Source organism: Buteo buteo, chromosome Z (genome assembly GCF_964188355.1).
Source record: "Buteo buteo chromosome Z, bButBut1.hap1.1, whole genome shotgun sequence".
Lineage (NCBI taxonomy): Eukaryota > Metazoa > Chordata > Aves > Accipitriformes > Accipitridae > Buteo > Buteo buteo.
The window spans coordinates 75,626,467-75,649,167 of NC_134204.1; the positions used below are offsets into that span (position 1 = coordinate 75,626,467).

The following is a 22,701-nucleotide window of genomic DNA, read 5'->3' on the forward strand; positions in this document are numbered from 1 at the left end:
TAATCATGTATTTGGATTCCTTTTTTTTGCTCTGTTATAATACAGAAAAAAAAATTCCTTCTCAGGACATGTGTATACAGGCTTCAGTTCTACAATTCACAGCCAGTGATACTCACCGCACTCAACTTCAGTAATCAGTGATGCTTACCCCACTCAACTTCAGTAATTCAAGCAAATCATTCAGGGTCCCTCTATAAGCCACAGAGAGAGTAACACTTCCAACTGACAATTTGCCCTGCTTGCCTTAGAATGAAATGATATGTCTTTCTTTCTCTAAGAACTGTACAGAAAATAACTGTACAGAAATCTAAGTCAAGTAATTGCAAAGAGATGAAACTGGCCCTACTAATAATGAGAGACTCCGAATACTGCCTTGTCCAAAAATCCAGCCATTTGCTTTGGAGCCTCAGAATCCAGTGCAAAAAATTCTAAAACTGACAGATATCCCCACAGTGGTTTTAGAGAGCTATAGATTTGGTCTAATTGTAATCACAGAAAGACTTCATAAACTTGAACCTGATTATTACAATGATGTCTCATTCAGTAGCAAGAACAGAGCACACGATGCTGCACCATTATACTAACCATGAAGGCCAAAGGACAGGAATGAATGTTGGCATGGTAGACACAGCAGTTGTCCCCGTTTGCATCTTTCCAGCTGGCAGGGCATTCGTGCTCCTCACAGAATTCCTTCGCAGCAGTAGCATTGCTAGCCAAGCAGCAGAAAGAGAAACTTTTATATTCATTCCTCATTCCCCAAAACTGCAACAAGCACATGAAAGCCTGTTCTTTATCCTGCACAGAAAAATTAGCAGCAAAAACATATGCAGTGAAATAAACATAGTTATACCACTTCTTTCTCTTTTGTTTTGCTTCTGGTTGAAGCACTTCTAGAGCAATGAAGCTTGCTGTCAACTGGATCACTGTCTACTGCCATGTGGTAGGGACTTCTGGCAGATACTATGCTGCAAGCAGGTACTCACCTCCACTTCTCTTCCCAGACTGACTTGATGACCACATGGGATTACTTGGTACCACTACATCTGGCACAGAACAAGATACCATTACTCTATTTCCACTATCAGAAATATATGTCCCTGGCTACTTTTATTCTCAGTGTTTTCAATTATATACATTTATCTATGCAGATGATTCATATATATCATTGAGCTCCAGTCTTTGCTCTACAATGCAAACAGCCAAGGAAAATAACTATATTGGACAATAATATCAGATTCAATTCTGCAAACCAAAAATTTATAGCAAAAAGTGGACTTTATGAACAGACTGTTCTGCAAAACAAGGTGGGCTTTTTGAAATTTCATCCCTGAAAGACTAACATAGTTACCTGGAAATGTGTGATGAAACACTTTTACCCACTGTTTCCTCAATTACACTTTCAGTTGGTTATCACCCTAATAAACTTGGCTTTAAAATAAAATAATTTTCTGCAAACATGGTTTACTCAGTAGATACAGACAGACGTAGTTGTAGGGTTTAGTTTAAATGTTATGCACTTGTGATGGATCTCTATAAAGCAATGCCAGAGCACCAGGATTTATTTTTCGGTTTGTTTTTAATGAAAGAAGAACTAGCCAGTAATGAGCAGATTTAAGACAGAAGACTGTATTATAAAAAATAAACACAAACATAGGGCATCTGGTTGACATAGATTGTGTTAATGGCCAGATTTACAAAGGCATAGACATACTTGAAACTTGAGATAAGCAAATTTGTCAATTCCCAAGGCATCTAAACAGATAAAATACTAAAATTTATCGGCCTTTGACTCCATGCTGGGAGTTTAAAAAATACTTAAGCAAGCTGTTGCCTAATTCCATCACATATTTGTCCTTATGGCTGCTTTTTAAAATTTATCCTGTATTCTCTATTTTCTATTCAATAACTTCATCACGGCCTTCACCCGATTATGCTGACACCCATACTTTGACTTGCCAGCCTCAGCCATATTTGGGTCAGCCACTGTAAGCTTATGAGTCAACCAGATAGTCTTCTAGTTAAAATGAGGTGCAAATTTGATCCCTTTGAAAAACTGCTGCATAGATTTCTCTCTTTTAAAATATTTACCATCTGTTTCTGTGTGCAAGATATGTATGAGTACACAAAAAGCAGTATTTTCCAAATTCCTTACTGATTTAAGAAAGGGGGTCTCCCTGGTAAGACTAGAAAAATAGATTCATTTCCAAGCAGTGAAAAAAACTGCTTTATGGTTAAGTTCTTGGAACTATTACTAGCCATAGATTTCAGAAGATGTGATAAACAAATTTTGCAAAACTGTGTAACCACAGTACATAGATGATCAAAATCCAATATCAACTTTTTACCACTGCAAATCCATTATAGGTCATGTTTCAATATGAAAAAAAATATCTCTGGATAATAGCTTTTACAATCTGAACTTTGCAATGTGAACACTCAGACTGGCAGAGAAAAACGTGACGTTTTCCATAAACCTCTCTTACACTAACCAAGCACATCACAGAAAGTGGGGAAATACAGCTGCAACCTCTGTCCCAGACATTGCTGTATATGGATGGAGAACTGCTATGTACAGACAAAAGTGTAAAATCAGGGCTTATTAGCCTCTAAGTGATCTGGAGTTGTACCCATAAACATTCCGTATTTAATCTCTGTTGTCTACAGTTATGAACACAATCTCTGAGTTGCTATATAAGCTTTTGGACTGATTTCAATTCCACAGAAATCAAAAGAAGTTCATCACTAAATTCAGTGGATTCAGGGTTGGGCCAGCCTCTTTTTCATATCCATGTTGTGCACTTCAAACACACTTATGATCAAAATCAGTATAAGACATAGTTAATTTGGGACTTGTGCTTAAACTTCAGTTGTAAATTCCTTGTGATGTTCAGAGTTGCACTGAGACAGTAATACACGTACAGGATGATGTGCCCTATCCTTGACCATGCAGGCAAGCATGCCATGATGGCTTATCTGAGAGCAAAGCCAATGCAGAGGGGAAAATATCAGAGCAAACAGAGCTAAAAGAGAACTAAAGAGATGCAAAGAATTAGAAAGGAACCACAGAATATGTGTTCCAATTATGTAACTGAAAATGTACACACAGAATCCCCATATAATCATGACAATGAAAGCATTTTCATTGGAGTTAATACCTGTGAGAAAGGATTCCATTTTGCACTGCATATTGATAAAAGCTGTCTGAAGCAAAGACTGCATAGGTCACATTGAAGAATTCTCCACTCACAGCCTTTTCTGGAGGCCTTTGCACCCATGCCATCTCCAGGCCTAGAAACAACACAGTCATGGGCTAACATATTTGCTATACTTTTCTACTTTACAGATGCACACAAATGTAGAATTTTCTCTGTAGTGATTTTCATCAGTTGTTCCTATTGCTTTTTATAAGCCCAAAACAGTCATCCATTTTAGTGGCTGTATAGGTAAATAAAAATGCACATTAACTGAACAATTCTGACACTCACTTTAAAAAAATCAAGCAATTGGAGAAATATGACAAAAAATCTGGTCATCTTATCTGAAGTGTCTTTACTCCCAGTATAATGCAGTGCTGCTTGTCCTGAAATATTTGTTTTCCTCTTTGATCAGGCAATAAACACTTCTCTTCATTCTTAGCTGCTTTCCCTGTGGCATACCTCATTATGGAAGAAAAACAGACAACTCTAGCACACAAGAAATTCAGTCAAAACCCTTAACATCATGAGACATAAATTATTTATACCAATATATTTAAGAAAGAATTCTCATTTTATAAAACCATACCACATCTAGAACAGAGGACAGTGGAAGGAGTGCTACTCAGACATGTGTCATTTTCCATTTCCACATTCTTATTGGGAAAGATGATTTATCCCAGTCATCTCTCTTGTCCCTGGGATACCATATTACCTGCTCTGAGCCTGGGAATGAAGTGACATAAGAGACGGGAGAAGTTTTTAATCCATATTCTTAAACAACACTATCAAAATCTTCCCACTCCATTCACCTACCTCTTTCCCTATTGCTGGTTTTAATTCTCACCACATCAAATTACTTACATCATGCAAGTGTGTAGCTCTCAGTTTGTGAGGAAGTTTCAAATCCCTTATGCAGAGGATGGGTAAACCTGCCCTTCAAGAGAATCTCACTTTGTTGTTGTTTTTGTTCCGTTTTAAACTCTTTTATTACTCTGGAGTTGTTTTTACAAATGTATTCTTCACTTGCACTGTTAGTGAAGCTCCTATATTTTCCCCTAAATGTAATTACCTTTCAGATATAAAGAAGAAAATTGTAAAATAACCTCTTGATTTCACATCTTCCTCAATAAATGCTAACACTATGAGAGAAACAACAACACAAAGATTTACAAAATGCTAGTGTGATTTGCACTAAAAGGTAAGAGAGAGCTGAGCTTCAGAGAATATGTGAGAATGAAGGCAAAAGGTCAGCATAAATTTCAGTTTAATTACTCTCTAATTCCTTTTAAGGTCTCACAAAAATAAACAAAACTCTTCTTTCAATGATCAATACTCCCACATCTAAATGCTTTGAAGATCTTGTGTTAAATCCACAGCAATCAGGCTACAGTATATGCCTCTTGCTTTGCTTTTAGCAATGCCCAGAAGATGACAAGGAAGAACCACAGAGAAAGGTAGGATAGAGCTTGGAGTTCATTCTAAATCTGTCTGTAAAGAATATATGTTAATTAAACAACCTCCTCATATTAGTTTCCCTTGTATTCAATTCACACTTTGATTATTAGCAAGAACAGCTTTAAACAAGTAATCTTTTCTGGTAAATAGTTGTTTCAATGTTAAAGTAATAGTAAATTCGCACAGGGATAAAAGCCTTAGTTGACAATCACCTAGATAGTCTTTGAATTTCACTGTTCCAACAGAACTCTTTGGAAAATGTTTAATCGTAATATTGAGCTCAGGGTGTGACCCAGCAGTGTATTTCCTGGAGTGTTTTATCAGTATTAGTTTCACAGGTGTTCTTATTTTTCCTAAAAACCATATTGAAACACATTGTCTCTGGTCTTATCTTCTACAACAGAAACAAAAGTGTTGCTTTACATCAGTTATTTATCAGTTACAGAGTCACAAAATCACAGAATAGTTGAAATTGGAAGGCACCTCCGGAAATCATTTGGTCCAAACCTTTGTTGCTCAAGGCAGGATCACATAAAGCAGGTTGCTCTAGATCTTGTCTAGTTGGGTTTTGAAAATCTCCATGGATGGAGAAACCACAACCTTTCTGGACAACCTGTTCTACTGTTTGGTCACCCTTACAGTATAAAAGTATTTTCTCGTATTTAAATTGAATTTCTCATTTTTCAATTGCTCTTTAATTATTTTTCAATCTCAAAAAATCAATTTCCAACATAATAATTATTCTATTTTTTATTATCTCATCATATAAATTCATTTTTGAAACTGACTGGAATAAGTGATTAAAGATCTCAGATTTTTTTTTTTAAGTACTTATGGAACACAGTTTTGAGCAAGGTGGAAAAGCATGACATGTAGAATCAGTGATTTTGTTTACTGGCTGGAGTGTTTAAACACAGTCCACTTTTGAACTGACACTACAAAATTTCAGCTATGACTCAATAGAATTTGCTGCAATGCAGAGCTGCCTACATGCTTTGTTTCGATGAAGTTGCATTTGGTTTTCTAAAGAGAAATAAAATGTTTTCAGTTTCTTCCACGGTGAAGGGATTCAGCTGTTGCTATTTTTTTAATCTTTCAGAACCAATGAATATTGGACAAATAATTGCTTTTAAGTATCTTTTGGTTGTTTTCTTTCACTTATTTCTCTAGAAAGAGAGGTTGTCACCGATTCAGATGCTTTCCACCATGCATAACATTCATCATGAGTTAGGTATTATTCTGATTACTTCCATTTTGGGTTTTCAACCATTCCCCAAGCAAGAGATGCTCTTTCTTGAGCAGCTTTAGGACTCACTCACCTCCACAGTCCAGCATGTTATACTCATCTGGTTTTTCCAGGGGCCAACAGTCATAGTCTTTGTTATCTAAATCATGCCACCCCTCTGCTAGTATCACCTGCCAGAGAAAAAGCATATGAATAGACTCCAAAAAAGACAGTATGGGAACAAAGGAAGGATGAGTTCCTTCTCCGAGAAATCAAACCAAATGCAGAAACATAGCCTGGCATATATCACTCTCTTCAACTTCTGGAGAAAAAAATGACAGCTTCCGAGGGATATACAGACTCGATCAGCATATTATTTTGATCTACCCAGAAATTAGCCATGAAACATTGAGGGGACTTAGCTAATCTATGTCTTGCAGAAGGTTTTCTCTATGAAGAGCAGGGGATTCTAGGACCATATGCAGAGAGACATTTTATTTAAAGATTTTTTTTGTTTGCTTTTAAAATGGCACCCCCCTTGCTCCAAACTGCCATTTCTTTTAATCTTTTACACCTAAATTCTTTGAAAGAGTAGGTTTTTGCTAAACTTTTAATAACACAATACAACTGTTAATTATATAAATGTTAATATATAATTATAGATAATACTAAGACTGCATAAGCCTATTACAGGTAGAATGCAGCATCAGAATAGCTTAATTACTTATCACAGTATGCATGGAATAAGAGAAAATTATATGATTTTTCCAATATATTCTTCTATTACTCGTTTTCTACATTACTAAAATAACAATCAATGATTGCCTCATATAAACAGCTGTTTCACTGCAATAAGCCATATACAGATCTTTCCATATGCACAGACCACAGGAATAAGTTCTGGTAAGCAGATCTATGTAGTTTACCTACCAATAAACTGAGGAGGCTTCGGAGACCTAAGGCTGGTGTTTTGACAGGTCTCATGCTCCCTAACATGCACCCAGCTCACCAAGTGTCAGGGCTGCTTCTGATGTTGCTGTTGCTACAGAATTAGATGCCCTTGCCTAAGAAGGGGGGTTGCTAGGCAAGCTGAACCTGGCAACTACAGCTGCTGCAGCTGTTCTGCCTCCTCCTTCCCTCTTCCCCCCACCCCACTGCTTCTCTGTGCAAGGTGGAAACACCCCTATGCACCTCTGCTGAACCTCTCTGAAAAATCATCACTTGTCTTAGGGGCAGCCCTGCTCTCAGACCATTGAATTTTGTGCCCCTGTCAGCTCAAAGCTGGAAAAGCAATGGGAGAATTCCATTTCACTGACTTGTCAAGCTTGAGCAGCTTCTGACCCTTAGGCAGCTGAATCGATACTGTGGAAATAAACACAGAGACATGGCTGGGCCTGGGAGAGGAGAAGTGTATAAACTCCAAGGCAAGAAATGGTCACCTATGTAAGATAACCTTAGAGGCTGGACTAGGTGATCTCCTGACATTCCTTCTGACTTGAATTATATTAGACAACTTCTGCCTGACAAGTGTCCTGCTACGTACACAGGTGAAACAGACCTCTGCCTAGCCGTGCTGGTACAATAAAGACATAGATGTGTCCATGACTATTTATGTTTGCTGAAGTCATTGCCAACACAGAACTTCAGTTGTGATTCAGGTCTCCTGAATATTTCCCTGTGTTTTCTCTGGAATGCTGGCTCTCAGCCCAAACTGACATTAAGAATCTTCATCAAAATGCTTGGACTTCACTATTTATTGCATCAATATTGCAGGAAAAAAATGCAATGTGTGACCAGCTCATCTTGAAAAGGGTTGTAGATCATTTAAAAAATCTGTTTGGATTCACTCATAAAAGAGATACTTGTATAAACTAATACAAACATTTTAGGTTGGAATTTTATGTTTCTAGTGAAATCCTAAACCTCATTTGTGTTACGTCTTCCTGTGCTTCACTATGACCATTTCATCCAAATCATAGGTTTCAATATATGAAAGCCTTTACCATATTTCAGCTTGGCTACATGGCAGAAGGAGAAGAGAAAAAACCACCTTTTTTTGACTGGAATTATCTGCTTAGAAGAATGCTACACATACTAACATCTTGAAGAGGTTTTACCGGTGATTTGTTCTAGGATATCTTGTGCTCAATGAGGAATTTGCTGGCATGGAAGGTAAGGATTACAACTTGTTAGACCCTACAGCAGCCAAAAGAATACCAGACTGATCCTATTTTCTTTAACAGGACTGACAAATATTCACATGACATTAATATCATGATTCAAAGACTGTAAAGATCATACATTACATTTATAGTTACTTGTCTATCACCAAGTTCAGAATTCCTGGAGAGTGGCCATGTACAAGAAGCTGGCCTGGAAATCCTGAATTAAAGATGGATGGATCAGAATGGCTGGTGTTTATCTGATTTAACAATCTATCCCAGCTATTTGAGAAGCACATTACCACCTCTGCATTTAAGCACTGGAAATTTTAAAAAGAAAACCGATGAGGAATATTTTGCAATATAAATATATGAACCTTGGTAAAAAGAAAGGATTGAGAACTTAGTGAGTAATACATTCTTCAGGTTTATCTACAACTCTCTGTATATAAAGGAAATCAGAAACAGGTCTGAATAAAGTGAGATGGTAATCTCAAACCTAATAATCTTTACTTTACATCTGTTTCTTTTTCTCTCTGTAAGTTATACACAGTCACAGAATTTGCATTACCATCCATTGTACTACAAATGAGTTTATTAACACAGTCAGACCCAGTCTAGCATAGATGAACTGAATTCTGCCTACTGCCACTTGCCTGGCTTAGTGCAATAACAGTTCTTTGGCTTCTTCTCTTAGAAGGATCTCTTCATCTGAAAAAAAAAACCCTCGTAATTTCTACTGATTGAAATGAGGTTTATCAAATGACTTTATGTTTACAGATTTATTTCTGTTGTGTTGGCTGTGCTTAGACAGTCCCTTAAGCTACACCGTTTCTATTTCATTCATTAACTCAGTACTAACGTCTACTACAAATCAGAGGGAAAATAAAGATATTTCAAAGTTTTATGAGCAGTATCACTGTAGATATTGGTAAAACCATGCATTTTCATTGATGTTTTGATAATAATAACTAAAATATAAATATGCAACATTTGTAGAAAAAAATAACAATGGTTAAAATATTGTTCCATAAGACTTGCTAATTATGTGCTTTCAAGTATTTTAGGAAAGCAATTTCCAGCAATATAATGAAATAAAAATAACCATGATGAAAGCTTCAAATATCCTTGACAATATTTATTTATTCTGGCATTCAGAACTTCCAGATGGTTCTTGTCTTGATAACAAGCTGAAGTTCAAATAGAGATGTTAAACTACTTCATTTTTAAATAGGTTATATTTTCTAGCAAGACACATTTTCAACATTTATTTTCAACAAAAAAAATCTCAGAAAATCATTGCCAGGACTCATTTGACATTTCAAAATGATGGAATTACAAAGATACCATTTCTCTGAACTATGTTGTCATTTGTGAAATCAGTAGCTAAAACTTAAGTTCTTGAAATATAAACTATCCTGCACGTGGGTTGGCATCCTACTCAATGCTACACTGCTCCATGCTCCTAGCATCTAAAGGGATGTAAGATTACCTATCCTACTCTCATTTTATAGTGTTAGCTCCAATAAAAAGCATTTTAAATGACAGAGAGTCTGAGTGCCTTACTTACTGGGATCATAACCGACCAGCAAAGCTTTCGATAGTCACCGTGTTTGCAGAGGTGGTGAGCAGGCATGGCCAGCGCACTCTGACACTCCCCTCTAGTGGTTTCATTGGAGAACAACGGCAGACAGATTCTCCCCTGTGCGCAGTTTGGTTTAAGGATAGTCTTGTCTTGATGCACAAGCTGCCACAAATAGAGTAGTTGGGAGCAGTGTAGCAGTGAACCTGCCTGACCTCAGGCTCTCACCTGGGGGTTTGGTGGCAGCAGCTGGTGGCCTTCTACCCCTCCCCTTCCCACAGCAGAGTGATGCACTGGACTGCCACAAGAAATTCCCAGGGCTCTAGTATATGGCCACGTTACCACAGCACAGCAAGTGGTCACACCTCCACTGGGTCACTGTAACCATTTGTTTCTGCATTTTTAGCCTGCAGAAAGTGCTATTCTGTCCTGCATAGAGCCCCATGGACAAAGGATGTTGATCTTGTCTTGTAACTCCACATTGACACAAGCAAGCATATATATATCAAAAGAGGCCTTCCAGTGTGAGCTTCTTGTGTGCTCTCCCTGTGGTGCTGGTACTCCAGGCTTTCTGCTACTTACGAGATGAACTGGACAATTGGATCAAAAATATGATCCAGTTACAACTGCTTTTTTTTTAAATTATTATTATTCTGCTGCATTAGTTTTAACTAGGTCACTGTTTTTTTCCTCCCACCCTTTGCCTATTCTCACCTGTTCTAGGTGCAAACTCTCATTCAAGTAACACACACCTGTGTTCATGTGGTTCAGTGAGACTCAGACCTCAGCTGAGCCTGGATTAGCAAGATCAAAAAGCAACATCTGACTTTCTCCAGAATTCTTGGTAATTAAAAGACTAAACATTGTCATAAGTTTTGTAATAGTTCAGTAGCTTCAGAAGTACTGAGTGCCCTCAATTTGCTGAGAGTGCTGAAGAGGCAACAGCTGTGGGTCTGGTGAAATGCTGGAGAGCAGTAAGCAAGCTACTGAGCTTTGCACCCATGCCATCCCTTAACTTTGTAGTCTCTCTCCATTTCTTTCACACAGTCTCCCAAATATCAGAAGTTTGAGAGAATTCCAAAGAAAGAGGCCTTGGGCTAAAAGAATAGTAAGCATAAAATAAAAAAAAAAAAAAGAAGTAGTGACACATTTGTTGTTAAAGATCTGAAAGGTTAATGTTAGGTCATTAATCTTTGATGACAGTTTAACTCAACTGCAGCAGAAGGAGCAGTTACATAGTTCAAAGGAACAGAGCTGGGAGGCAGTATGAAAGCATGACAGATACGAAAAAGAGTTTTGTTAAAAGGTAATTAGGGACATTGAAAACTATAGCTAAGTACTTTAAGTAGAAGCTAACTGCTTCCGATGTTATACACAAACTCACAGAAACTTCAAAAATGCAAATGGTATTAATTGGTAAGGTGGCAGATAGTCTTCACTAGACTCTCAAGTTACTGCAAATGCTGAACAAATTTATGCTTTTATAGATGAATTCCTTAGGTCCCCTCTAGTTCATGGGGCATCACAGGAAGTCTTGTTCTGTTGCTATACTTGGGGTTTGATCTGCAGCACTAAATAAGATTAAATATTTAATTAATTTCAAAAATGTTAGAAAATCTATCAAAACTTGAAACTAAAAGTATCATGTATACTCCCTGCAGGATGTATGAAGACTTTCATCTGGAATATGTCACAGACTTGAAGAAGAAATATTTCTTTTTAAAAATATGCACTATTGTCTGGTTAGAGAATTGACCAGTACATGAGCTGTTGTGGAAGAAAATCAACATTCCAGGATTTTCATCACATAAAGCAATCTGTAATTTTTCTTCTTCTAAAGAGAAGGTGGAAAGGATGATGACATCTGGAATTTTGCAAGGAGAATACTCACAGCTAGAAAACTAACGGGTTACAGTGATTACCTCTCTAGCTGAAAATGCTGTTGGTCTTAATAACTTGATATAACATATGACTGAAAACCCCTAAAGAGACTGGATAAAAAAAAAATTAACTCATAGTTCCTAGAGAAGCCAACAGGAACATCACTTTCAAAGTGATCCAGGTTAACCTTTAGAAAATCCTAGCGTAAGTACACAACTTAAAATATTTCTGCATCAAGGGGTTTGCTTGAATAAATCATTGTGTTTCTGTTACTATAATGCAGGATGTCAATGCTGTAGTTGTTCAAAGGGCATTCAGCAAGTCTAAGAATGTGAGAATGAATTTCAGTTTGATAGGATGACTGCCTGAGAGGCTTAAGAAGAGCTGGTCCCAGTTCAGCACAGAATAATTTGAGTTTTCTGTTTGGGAAGAAACTGAGCAGAACATCACTGGTGTTCTCAAACGCCTCCCATCTTTCAGTCCTCCCACACAGGCAGAAATGTTATGGATGTCTGCAGTGCTTAGGAACAGCAAACTTGGCTGCTCTTAAGATCTACTGTGGAGGATGTGGGTGTCAGTTACAGATGGCAGCTGAGGGACATTTCTGTTCTTACCTGCGACATGCTCCTGTGATCCACTGGTCACTCCACTGGTTGTAGCAGGATTCAGTTGAAATCTGCATTTTGCTTTAATGGGTTTTTCCTCTCCTTCTCTTCTCACTTCTCACTGCATTACTAATTTATGTTTTCAGAATTCTTGAATTATTTTCTGTCTATATTTTTATGCACATTAGCATTGTACATTTATTGTCATTGCAGACACCCTTTCTCACCCCTTCCCCCCTCCCAAAAGACACCCTCATAGCCTATAATTGCTTCTACATTTCTAGGGTCTCATGCAATCAGGAATTCCTAAGAGACCACTGAGAACTCACTGAGACAGGACGTCTCTTGGCCTTTTGTAACTGAAGGATCATTTAGCATTTTGGATCATCTCTTTGGACCAGCCCCAAAATGAAACAGAGGTCCAAACTATTTCCCTTCTTCAAGTCATGATCATTACTGCATATATCAGGCTAGAGAGATGTTTGCCTAACCTGTTTTTAATGACCTTCAGTAGTGGAGTCTCTACCCGTTCCTTTGTGGTGTATGTAGTACAACGCTTCAGTACCATTCCCTGTTAAAAAGTTTTCTCTATGGTCCCACCTCCTTCTATCTTGCTACAATTTCACCTCAGTACTTATGCCAGCTACACAGAGAACAGTTAGGATGTTCTGTATAATTTTTACATGCTTGAAGTCTTTAGGAGTCTGGCTTCTGCCAGTTACTATGTATCAAGATGCCTTACACAAATGTATTCTCACATTTCTTTACAGGGAAAAAGGATCATCCTAGTTTCAGCAACATAATACAGGAATAAAGAGTGATTAAAGAAAATGCGTAAGTCTAAGTAGAACAGATATTTCAGGAGTAGGAATGAGCACTTTCTCCTTGGATCTTTGGATGCAAAGAAGTGATCTCAAGTGTAGCCCAGGATCATAATCGAGACCACTGTCATACTGCAATTAAAATAAATGTCACTTTTCCAGAAAGAAGTGGAAAACAGCCTTTGTTTAACATCCCAGTCTTTCTGCTGATGGAGGCTTTGTCTCAATGAGCTTTTTAATCTGTGCCTCAAGTGGAGTGAACTTGGTAAATGTCCAGTTTGGCATAATGCCCTTTCGTAGACTGTTTTGTGACTAGTCAGAAACAGACTAGTGTCAGAACTAGTCTAGTGGGAGAAGCTGAGGATTTTCAGATGCTACTGAACCTGAAAAGATTTCTCTGCCATTCAGGATTTTCTATTCTTTGGTACATTACTTTCTCTGCTGAAGTCAGACATGCCTTCCTTCTGTCAGAAAACAGTGGGGGAGCCAGTAACTTCTTTTCCTGTCATGTTTAGCATCCAAACAAAGATCAATCTACCATTTGCACTGTAGCTTTGACACAAGGAACAGTGGCTTGAATGCTGACAGAGAAGAAGAGACAGAAAAGAAAACTGTTTTGAATTTGAAACCCAAATACCTGATCTGACTTACCTGTTGGGATAAAATAACATATTCTTTTGCAGCCACATGCGGCTATCACCTTATTTAGGACTCAGCCTCACTTTGACTGAAATCCCTGGCACATGTCTTTGCTTTTTCCAGTAATATGCTAGTCCCAGAATGGAGAACTTGAGAACACACTGCAAAGGTATATGTAGGCATAATAAGTCAGTAAGACAATTTTTATTTTCCATTATTTCACTTCTGTATTGCCTAGGGCTACTAACTAATTAGCTTTTTCTTCTGTCTTTTGAGATCTCTCTCCCTTCAGAGAGCACACTCCAGAGTGCTATCCTTAACAGCTTCTAGTGCAGCCTGGTTATCAAGAAGTGTCAGTATGATTCTGCCATGAAGTATTTCATTGCTCTGCTCTGACAAATATTAGTTAGGAGTTCAGGTGTGTCTTCTCATCTTGCACTTCCCTCCAGACCCCTCAGTTCTCTTATAATGTAATTCCTATTTAATAATCTCTTAGGTTTTAAACTTCCAAAAGCAGGGGATTCTTAAAGGCATAAATAACAGCCAGAAGCCTGATGCTCACTGAGTCTCCCCATGCTTTACTGCCACTTACTTCTTGGAAAAATCTCTATTTTTTTGTGTAAGTATGTGTACAGTGAGTAAGAAAAGGAAACACTCATCATCCTGACACAGGCTATCAGAGCCCTGACCATACCCCTCTCTCCTGGAAGCTATGCTGCCTGGTCTCAGGGCCGACACTGATAGTGCTGCTCTCCAGCCTTGAAGCTATGTGAGGGAGAGCTGCCTGAGCAGCCCTTGTAGGGGCTCTCCACCTTTTTCTAGCAGCTGCTTTTAGGCTGGGCTCTCACACTTGCTTTCTGCCAGAGCTACATTGCACCTATGCACATACCTGGCCAGGTATCCTGTTGATCTGAATCCTGACTGTGACACATAGATTTGTCTTCCTGGCTTGACCTCGGACTTGTTTCAACACCATGGACTTGTCTGTCAATCCCTACTTTTGGCTGACACGGTTTACTATCTCCAGACCTGTCATGCTTGCCCTCTTCAGGCACTATGGACCTGGGCCCTGTTTGGGATGACACTGCTCTTCCTGTCTTGCTGTCAGCCTGGATCTCCTTCCCTTCTGGAGCACTCTGTCCTTGCTGCTCTCTGACAAGGACACCTCAGCTGTAATGCTGCAGAAAAAAACAAAAAGACAAAAAAAAAAGTTCAGGAGGAGGAAAATGTAAATGCTTTGCTCAAAACCTCGTAGAGATACCTCTCTACAGCACCTTTTGCTGAACTGTTTCAAATTCCAAGTAAGAATTACTGTAAAGAAGTTGTTTTTACATTAAGTAGGTAATTATCAGGACAGAATTCTATGCATAGTTAACTTCAAACACGGACGTTATAAATATCTTGGGATTTTCTGGGGTTTCTACAGTATTTTTAAATGAACAGTGTTATCACTGATTTAGTTTGTTTTCCAGGCACACTCCTACTTCAAAATATCTGCTTCAGACTGGCTGTGGTTTTAGAGATTTTTATAAAATTTATACAGTCATTTTAATTTCTTAACAGTGCTATCTTTTTGTTAAGGCTTGATCACCAATAGTTGCATTGGTTCATGATATCACTCTTTCCCTAGTCATAAAAAAGACTAGGTGTGTCCTTTCCTCATGCCCCAGTGCTTCTCCCATTAATAGGAGATGACTTTTAATTTGTATATATTTTGTTCTCTGTACTTCAGTGGGAATAAAAAAAATCACACCTTTTTAGTGCCTTCTTTATATCCCATGGAAGCTGGATAAGCAGCTCCATACTTGATGGGAAAGTTTAGAGATGCAGCTAATTCATTTGGAAGAATGATACACAAAATCCTTAGCCCTTCAAGCATGAAGCAGGACAAATTTTGTACCATTGTCAAGACAACAGGGGATTAAAGAGCCAGGCTACCTGCAGAAAGGGTAGGGAAACTAGACAGGTTGTATAGCCAAAACCAGGAAAGAAATTGCTCTTCTCCCAACTCCTGGAGAAAGTGCTGCTTCCCAGGGATCATGAGGCTTATTCACTTTTCTTTTTGTGAATAAACATCTGGGCTGTGAGGACTGATTTCTACAGACCCTGAAATGAGACTGATGTTAGTACGTTCCACATTTAAGGAGAGAAGGGGTGCATGAGAACCTGAATGTCCAGGGAACTGGTGTACTTCTGTGGTGGTGAGAAAGGATTGCCATTTTAAATGGTGGCTTGTGACAAACTCATTAACACATTGAGTGACTCATGAGGACTGTTATAGAATATCTTAGGCAGTTTTTTTCCCTTTACATTTGAGCAGAAGGATGCTTTTCATCTCTGGCTCGGCTATTTCTGATACTAGCTAGGGCATGTTTCAAGGCATTCTCCGTGCTTCATGCAGGGCTTATGAAAAGACTATTTTTACCACATGACTATTAGCAAGTCTCTCCAGTCCTCCTGCCTCCCCCAGGGTCAAATTCTCCCCTGAAACTGTGCTCTGATTATGTAAGAGATATAAATTGAAATTCCACTGGGGAGCTGTGGCTAGCATAAAGGTGAAGAGAAGATTAACTGTGTGGCTTTAGTTAAACACAAGTGGACCATTCTCTTAAATAACTCAGTGGTTATTTTTGTTCCCTCTGATGTACCAGTGGTTTGATAAATACCCAGCACATAAGTTTGTTTCTTGAACCAACTTACACCCTGTTCTGCTTCAAAAAAATACCACAAATCTAACAGAGTTAGTGAGCTTTTGCAAAACAGCTACATCACTGTGTATTACGACTAGGATATATTTAAAATCTCATCTTTCTGGTCCCACAGAGAGGATTCTCTTCTCTCTTAAAAGCAGTCTGAGATCACTTTCACTTCCAACCATGGAATGAACATGACCTATCATTAGCAGCACCATTTCACTGCATTACTCTATGTTCACAGCATGTAGCCAGTGGGCCAGACTCTGACTTTCTCAAGAAGCAACACTTCTCATTCCATTCTTGTGTGCTTGGGAGGCACTTCTGTTTAAAAAAGAACTTATGATGTGTAAAAAAATCATATTATATACTCACATAATATATGGAGCATTGCAATGTATGTATTGTAACGACGCACAGAAACCTGGGTTAAGCAGCTTTGGTAAATCTGCCCAAGTAAAACTTTGGGGGTATAGATGTTAAGGCCTGGGAAGAAGAGGGAAAGAAAATTTATTTCAGAGTTGCCTGGACTTATGACCAATAGGACTGTGTGGAGGAGCCTGTCCTACAGGCTATATGCATTCTAAAAGAATTTAAATAGCCAAAATGTTTGTTGTTAAAGGAGCAAGGAGCAGAGCAGGAGTATCCAGGACAACAAGAAAAGTAAAGAGTAGCAGGCAGGATCAAAGACCAGAACTGTGAGGACAAAGGTTTACAAGTGCCTGGCATCACACAGTGAGGAAGTGCTTGTACCTCTGTGTTGAACAAGTGTGTTTCACTGGACTTCTGGCCTGAAAGTGATCTTGATGGGATGCAGACAGTCTCCAACTGCTCTGCTATGCTGTCCTCTTTTTCCTGACTGGAAACCCTGATTGCTAGATGAAACTAGCTGAGAAGCAACAGATTTGCTGAATGCTGGCCACTGGCACAGCAGAGACTGCAAGATGGCCCTGTGATTTCATAAGTACTGGGAGACAGCAATGAGAATTCATGCAGAATGACAAATGACAGGCGAGCAAGGAAGTAGGTAGAGATGCAGGGTTTACTGTCCCTCCCTGATGAAGGGTGTCAATAACCAGTTTGGCCTGATTTAGTTGAGAGGGACAAAAGGACCTTAAAGAAAGAATGAGTCTCTGTTGCTAGGGAGGAATGAGAAAGTGCTATTCAGAATTGTGAGTTATGTATTTACTCTTCATTAGATGTATGAAATGAACAATGACAAGAGCCAAGCACATCTGGACTAACTTTGTGATGCCATTGAGGGCATCTCCTCTGTCTCACATTAGAACAGTCATCAAAATTTTTTACTGCTGCCTTCTATAACGAATGCAGATTCTCCATTTTTTCTTTAGAGTGTGCTGAAAGAATTGGCTTGTCTGAGATCTACAAGAAATAGTGAAAAAGATGCTTGTTGATACATGAGAAGTCTCAGCTCTCGGGGCAAACTGCCAGAATCTAAGAAAGCAACTTGTATTATTTAAATGTGTTTTAAGCAATGCCATTCAAATTATGTTTTCTTATGGGTATAAGAAATTCTAGTCACATACTTAACATAGATTTTTCACCTGCGTTTATAAATCCCTGGCTCTCTCTGTGCCTTGTATTCTTACTAAGGGATTTGGTTTTAGAATGGAAGAGAAAGATCCAGATTCTCACCAGAAACATTTAGACACAACAGGAAAAGAGCCATGCAAGCTTCTACCTGATCTGTAAAAAAAAATCAAAACTGTAAATACAGATGATAATGACCATGCATGATTAACATGTCACAGTGGGGAACTCTGGTAATGTAACATTTTAACAGATATATCTTCATCAATTTTCTGTAATAATTTTTTGAAAGCCCACTAACTTGGATTTAAGCAGGGTAAATGTTACTATTTTTAACACAGACTTTTTTTTTGTGGTGTTTTCATTAGCCAAGATGTTGCTTTTCTATTAATACTTACTTTTAATAAGTACACTCATTTAGCAAGAATACACTTATTTAACTCCTTTAGTCCTAGGACAGCAGCAATCACAAACAACTCTGTTTATGTGACATTCATTTACTGGAGAATCTCAGTTCTGCCTCAGTAGTGAATTGTGTCTCACTTGTTAGAGGTAACAATACTGATGGTTAAAGCCATACAAAGAAACAACGCCAAACACACTTGTTTCTTTAGAAACAAGTTTTTTGTTCTGGCTTTGTCACAGTGTTGAATGAAAGGAAATAGATATGAGGAATAAATTTATATTACAGCAGTAAATTTATAAGATGTGGATAAATCAGAATGGAGAAACTTGTAAGTTTTTGTATATTTCTATGGGGTTCACAAGCCTTGAGTTAGTGGTGGCTGCAGAAGTGTAACCTGAATTTCTCCCTCCCTAGACTGCATTAGGCATTCAGCACACCAAAAAATATTGCAAGCAATTTCCTTCAGAATAGTTTCCTACTCCATGAGCTAATCAGTTTTGTCAAAGCTGTCCCAGAATGCATCATTGTACCACTATAATTATTTCAGGACTTTCTAACTTCTTTTTTTATTAGCAGTTGGACTTTATTACTCTGCTAAATTATGGGAAAAATATAGTCTATCTCAATTGCCAGGATTAACTCAATTTTCTTCTTAGTATTTTGTTCACCCTCATTTAAAATTTGGTAAAAAATACTTGTAAAATTCATTTGCCAGTACTTTTCTCTCTCTAGCTTAATTGCCTTTTCTTTGGAGGATGCATATATTTTTAAAAGACCTCAGTTTTCAGCTTAGGTCTTATGAATTTCACTTACATCTTGTTTTTTAATTGTTTCATTTAAAGCTGAGAGAGAGAGATTTTTAACCTGCTTAAAAGACTCTCAACAGCACTTACTCTAAGAGCTATTTTCTTCAGAAAAGAGGAAAATGCATTCTAGAAGATGGGGACTAGTGGAAGGGACATATTTGTCTGACTTTTTTTTTAAGGGAAAGTGAATTTACAGAGGACCTAGGAAGTGCTGGAGTACCTCAAAAACTGAGGGCATTGTCAGTAACTAGAAGAGGCAGGAAGGTTGTGAAGCTCCTAGGGCATCAGATTGAAAACAAACAACAGACAAAACCCTTTGTCCCAGAGAAAAAAACCAAACCCAGGCTTATCACATTTAATTACAGAAAACAACAGTACTTGGAGGGGTTAATAATTTGGCTGCTATTGAAACTGTGTTATGGCTTGTCCCACCTCTCTATGAGCATAGCTGAGTGATAGCAGTACAGTTTTACTGAATACCTCCTGACACAATGCCAAGAAGGCAGTTTATAGCACTCATGCAGACATTTAACATAAACTTACTTACGATGGTTGCTTAAAATAGGACTCTTAAATGTCTCATAATTAATGGATCCTGATTTACAAGTAGGAGACCTACTTAATGCTCTTGTAAAGCAAACTATTTTTTTATCCAAGTATACACTCTTGACTTTTTCTTTCTAACTAAATGATCCAGGTATTTCAATGCCTAAAGCTGCCATTTCAAAAGCACGAGTCTTAAAATTTCCATATCCTAGTCTCAGTTGAGGGGTCTGTCAGAGTTTATAACTAAGGGAATTCTTTAATGGTGGACAGACCAAAACTCATTAGAGGAAAGAAAGAGAGGTGGGGAATGGCATGTCAGTCCACAGGCTGTTACCACTGACTCACGTGACTGAAACTAAAATGCTCCAAGGATACCATTGCCAGTGAAAACCTAAAGGAGACTGATATCCTCATAAGAACATGTTTTGAATGGTCTGGTGGGCTACCTCTGTGGCTTTATCTAGCTCAAAAATGTAGATGGCATTGTGCTAATATAACATTATGTGCCAGCAGACATGAGGAACAGTTCCAACTCTGCCATAGACCTGCTCTGTGTTAATGTAATTTGTTGAACTTTGCTTGTCTTCAGCTTTCCTATTTTTGAAACAAAGCTGCAAGTAACTGACAAAATAACAACCTAGACATTAGAAAAAATGCTTTACAAAGGTGAAAGGTTGATTGCTGCTGAGCTGTACTGGCTTCTCAGTTTTTAACTAAGGTGAGATATGGTATAAAACTATAGTATATCTTTGCCCACCAAAATTTTTAAAATTCATATGAAAACTTTAGTGTTCAAGGTAAGTCCTGCAGGAAAATGTTCAGGTAAGAAATCCCAATGAATTGTAACAAATGGCTATGTATTTGACTCTTGATTGGCCCTCCAGAAACTATTTGTAACAATACATCATTATTTAGTAATGCTCTAGAGCAAGAGTAAGAATAAACAGGACTCCTTACAGGTGTGTGTATGTGTATTTATAGACAGTGGTTGCAAGCTGACATTAAATAAAATTCAGTATCCAGTAAAACCTCTTGGCCTCTTTCCTAAAAATGAGCTCAAAACCCAGACATTCTGAACACAATTTTCAACTTCTAGGATCCCAACATTGGTTTTAATTCAGGTGTTTCTGCTTCCAACTAGGCTATGATTAACACAGATACCAAGTGTTTCTTCTCATCTATTTTCCCTCTTTCTTAGAAGCCAATTTTTAGTGCCTGGGAAACACCCCTTTTTTCCCCACAAGAAGTCAAGCTGCAGCCCTAGACATTTTCCAAGAGCCCCATTCAAAAACCTACTTTCCTCAGGATGTTTTATCTTAGCAATTTCATATCAGTTTTGGTTCTTGCTTTTTAAGCAGAAATGATACAGTGTGAGCAGTCCTGAATTAAGAACAAACTCTTCCTTGCATTTTATAGGGCTTTACCTGTAACATTTTTTGGCCTTCTAATAATGGCTCTAGTGTCACTGTCTCCTTTAAAGATACAAAATAGCAAGGCCCCAGTTATCTATTTTGGAAGAAAGTTGAAGTTCCTTCATAAACAACTGACAGTATCAATTAAGGGCAACTGATCCCACCTTTCAAATTCTTGGCTGGTGTGACTGCTTTGAAAACCCCTTCTATTTTAAATCAGGTGGCTCCAGATCATAACTCTAGAGTATGCAGTTGATTTAGCCATGCAGAAGGTAGAGTTTGTCCTTCAGACAGAATACTTTCCACCTTATAAGTCATTATCACCACATTAAGCAATACCTGCTAACCACTGTTCAGACATTGTAGTATCTGGATGATGTCTGTGTCCATCCTAAGGTGATTATTAATGTTCTTCATGTCTATGCACGAGGTAATATTTTGAGAAAGTCTTCTTGAAAACTGGCTTTGTGATATGATTCAAAATAGTCTAATGTATTAAAGGACAATGAGTAATAAAATTTGCCTTTTTTCAGGGTCTGTGCTAAAAGATGGGAAAATAAGACATGGAAATGTTCAGTGACTTGCTAGAGATCATGGTGCAGGCTAAGGATACATGGTGAGTGCCATAGTTCAGTCCTTGGTGAGCAAGCCACTTGCTTGTGCTGAAACAGACTGGAATTCTGCATAGGTTGAACACTTGACAATCAGAAGACTTGGAAGTTTAGTCTTTTGGTCTAATCAACAGAAGTCCACTGGCTTTCTTAACATACCCTGGTTTTCCATCTATGAAAGCTTCACTTTCCCTCTTGCCATTTTATTTTTCAGTAGTAACTAACACAATGGGGAATCACATACAAAACTTATATGGTATTCTGAATCCACAGCACACTTTCAGCTCTCACCAATATGTTTAAAATTTGAATACCTTATTCTAATCCCTTGATACTTTTATTTACTCATTGGGAAGAGTGGAAGGAATTAAAATTTATACATGGGGGCTAGTAAGAGCAACTATCAACTAACCCATTGCAGATAGTCAGGGAAAATTATTTCAATAAAAAAATGTGAACATGGAGTCATGAAATAAATTTTATGCAGTTCTGTTGGACATGTGTAAAAGTGGATATAGAAGTGGATGCATTGGGGTTTTTTACACATAACCAAAACATGCCACTAAGAAATAAACACCATCTTCTGTAGTAACTGTGAAATACAAAATATTGAAAAAGCAAAAGTAAACATAAGGAACATATTTTGGTGACACCAAATATCTCAGGATTCCACACACACATTAAAACAGGACAAACAATACCATCCTACCATAAACACAAATACAAATGCAGTTCTTTCCATTAAATGCAGCTTTTGTGAACTGTCATGAGAAATGCCTAATAAATTACACAAACCAGCTTTGTAGTGCATCAAAAATGCAATTTGTATTATTCACTGCTTCTTTAATCAATGTGATGCCTATGAGACTGGCAGTAGAGTACTTGTGATGAAAAGGTTATTCCATTCATACAATGTCCATTCTTCTTAGAGATGTGGTAGCATGTTGAATTAAATGACTGGGAAGGAAATGCATGTTACATCGCCTTTTTGTCTTTTAGTTACAATGCTGGCTTGAAGGAAACATCACATGCCAACAAAATTAGGAGATGTGTCACCAGCAAAAATTAGATATTAAGAATGAAGAAGGCAAATGATTTTTCTAAACAAA

At 37.9% G+C, this 22,701-nt stretch overlaps 1 protein-coding gene across 1 annotated transcript in view; it reads right to left on the reverse strand.

Annotated features, from left to right (window-relative positions):
- Nucleotides 1–12,125, reverse strand: part of LOC142027149 (atrial natriuretic peptide receptor 1-like) — a 40,436-nt gene extending 28,311 nt beyond the window's left edge. Inside the window, exons 1-4 of the mRNA XM_075020835.1 lie at nt 12,117–12,125; nt 5,972–6,068; nt 3,156–3,288; nt 586–709 (exon numbers count right to left, since the gene is read on the reverse strand). Of these exons, the coding sequence (XP_074876936.1) occupies nt 586–709; nt 3,156–3,288; nt 5,972–6,068; nt 12,117–12,125 (363 nt within the window). The remainder of the gene's footprint in view (nt 1–585; nt 710–3,155; nt 3,289–5,971; nt 6,069–12,116) is intronic.
- Nucleotides 12,126–22,701: the final 10,576 nt, after the last annotated feature.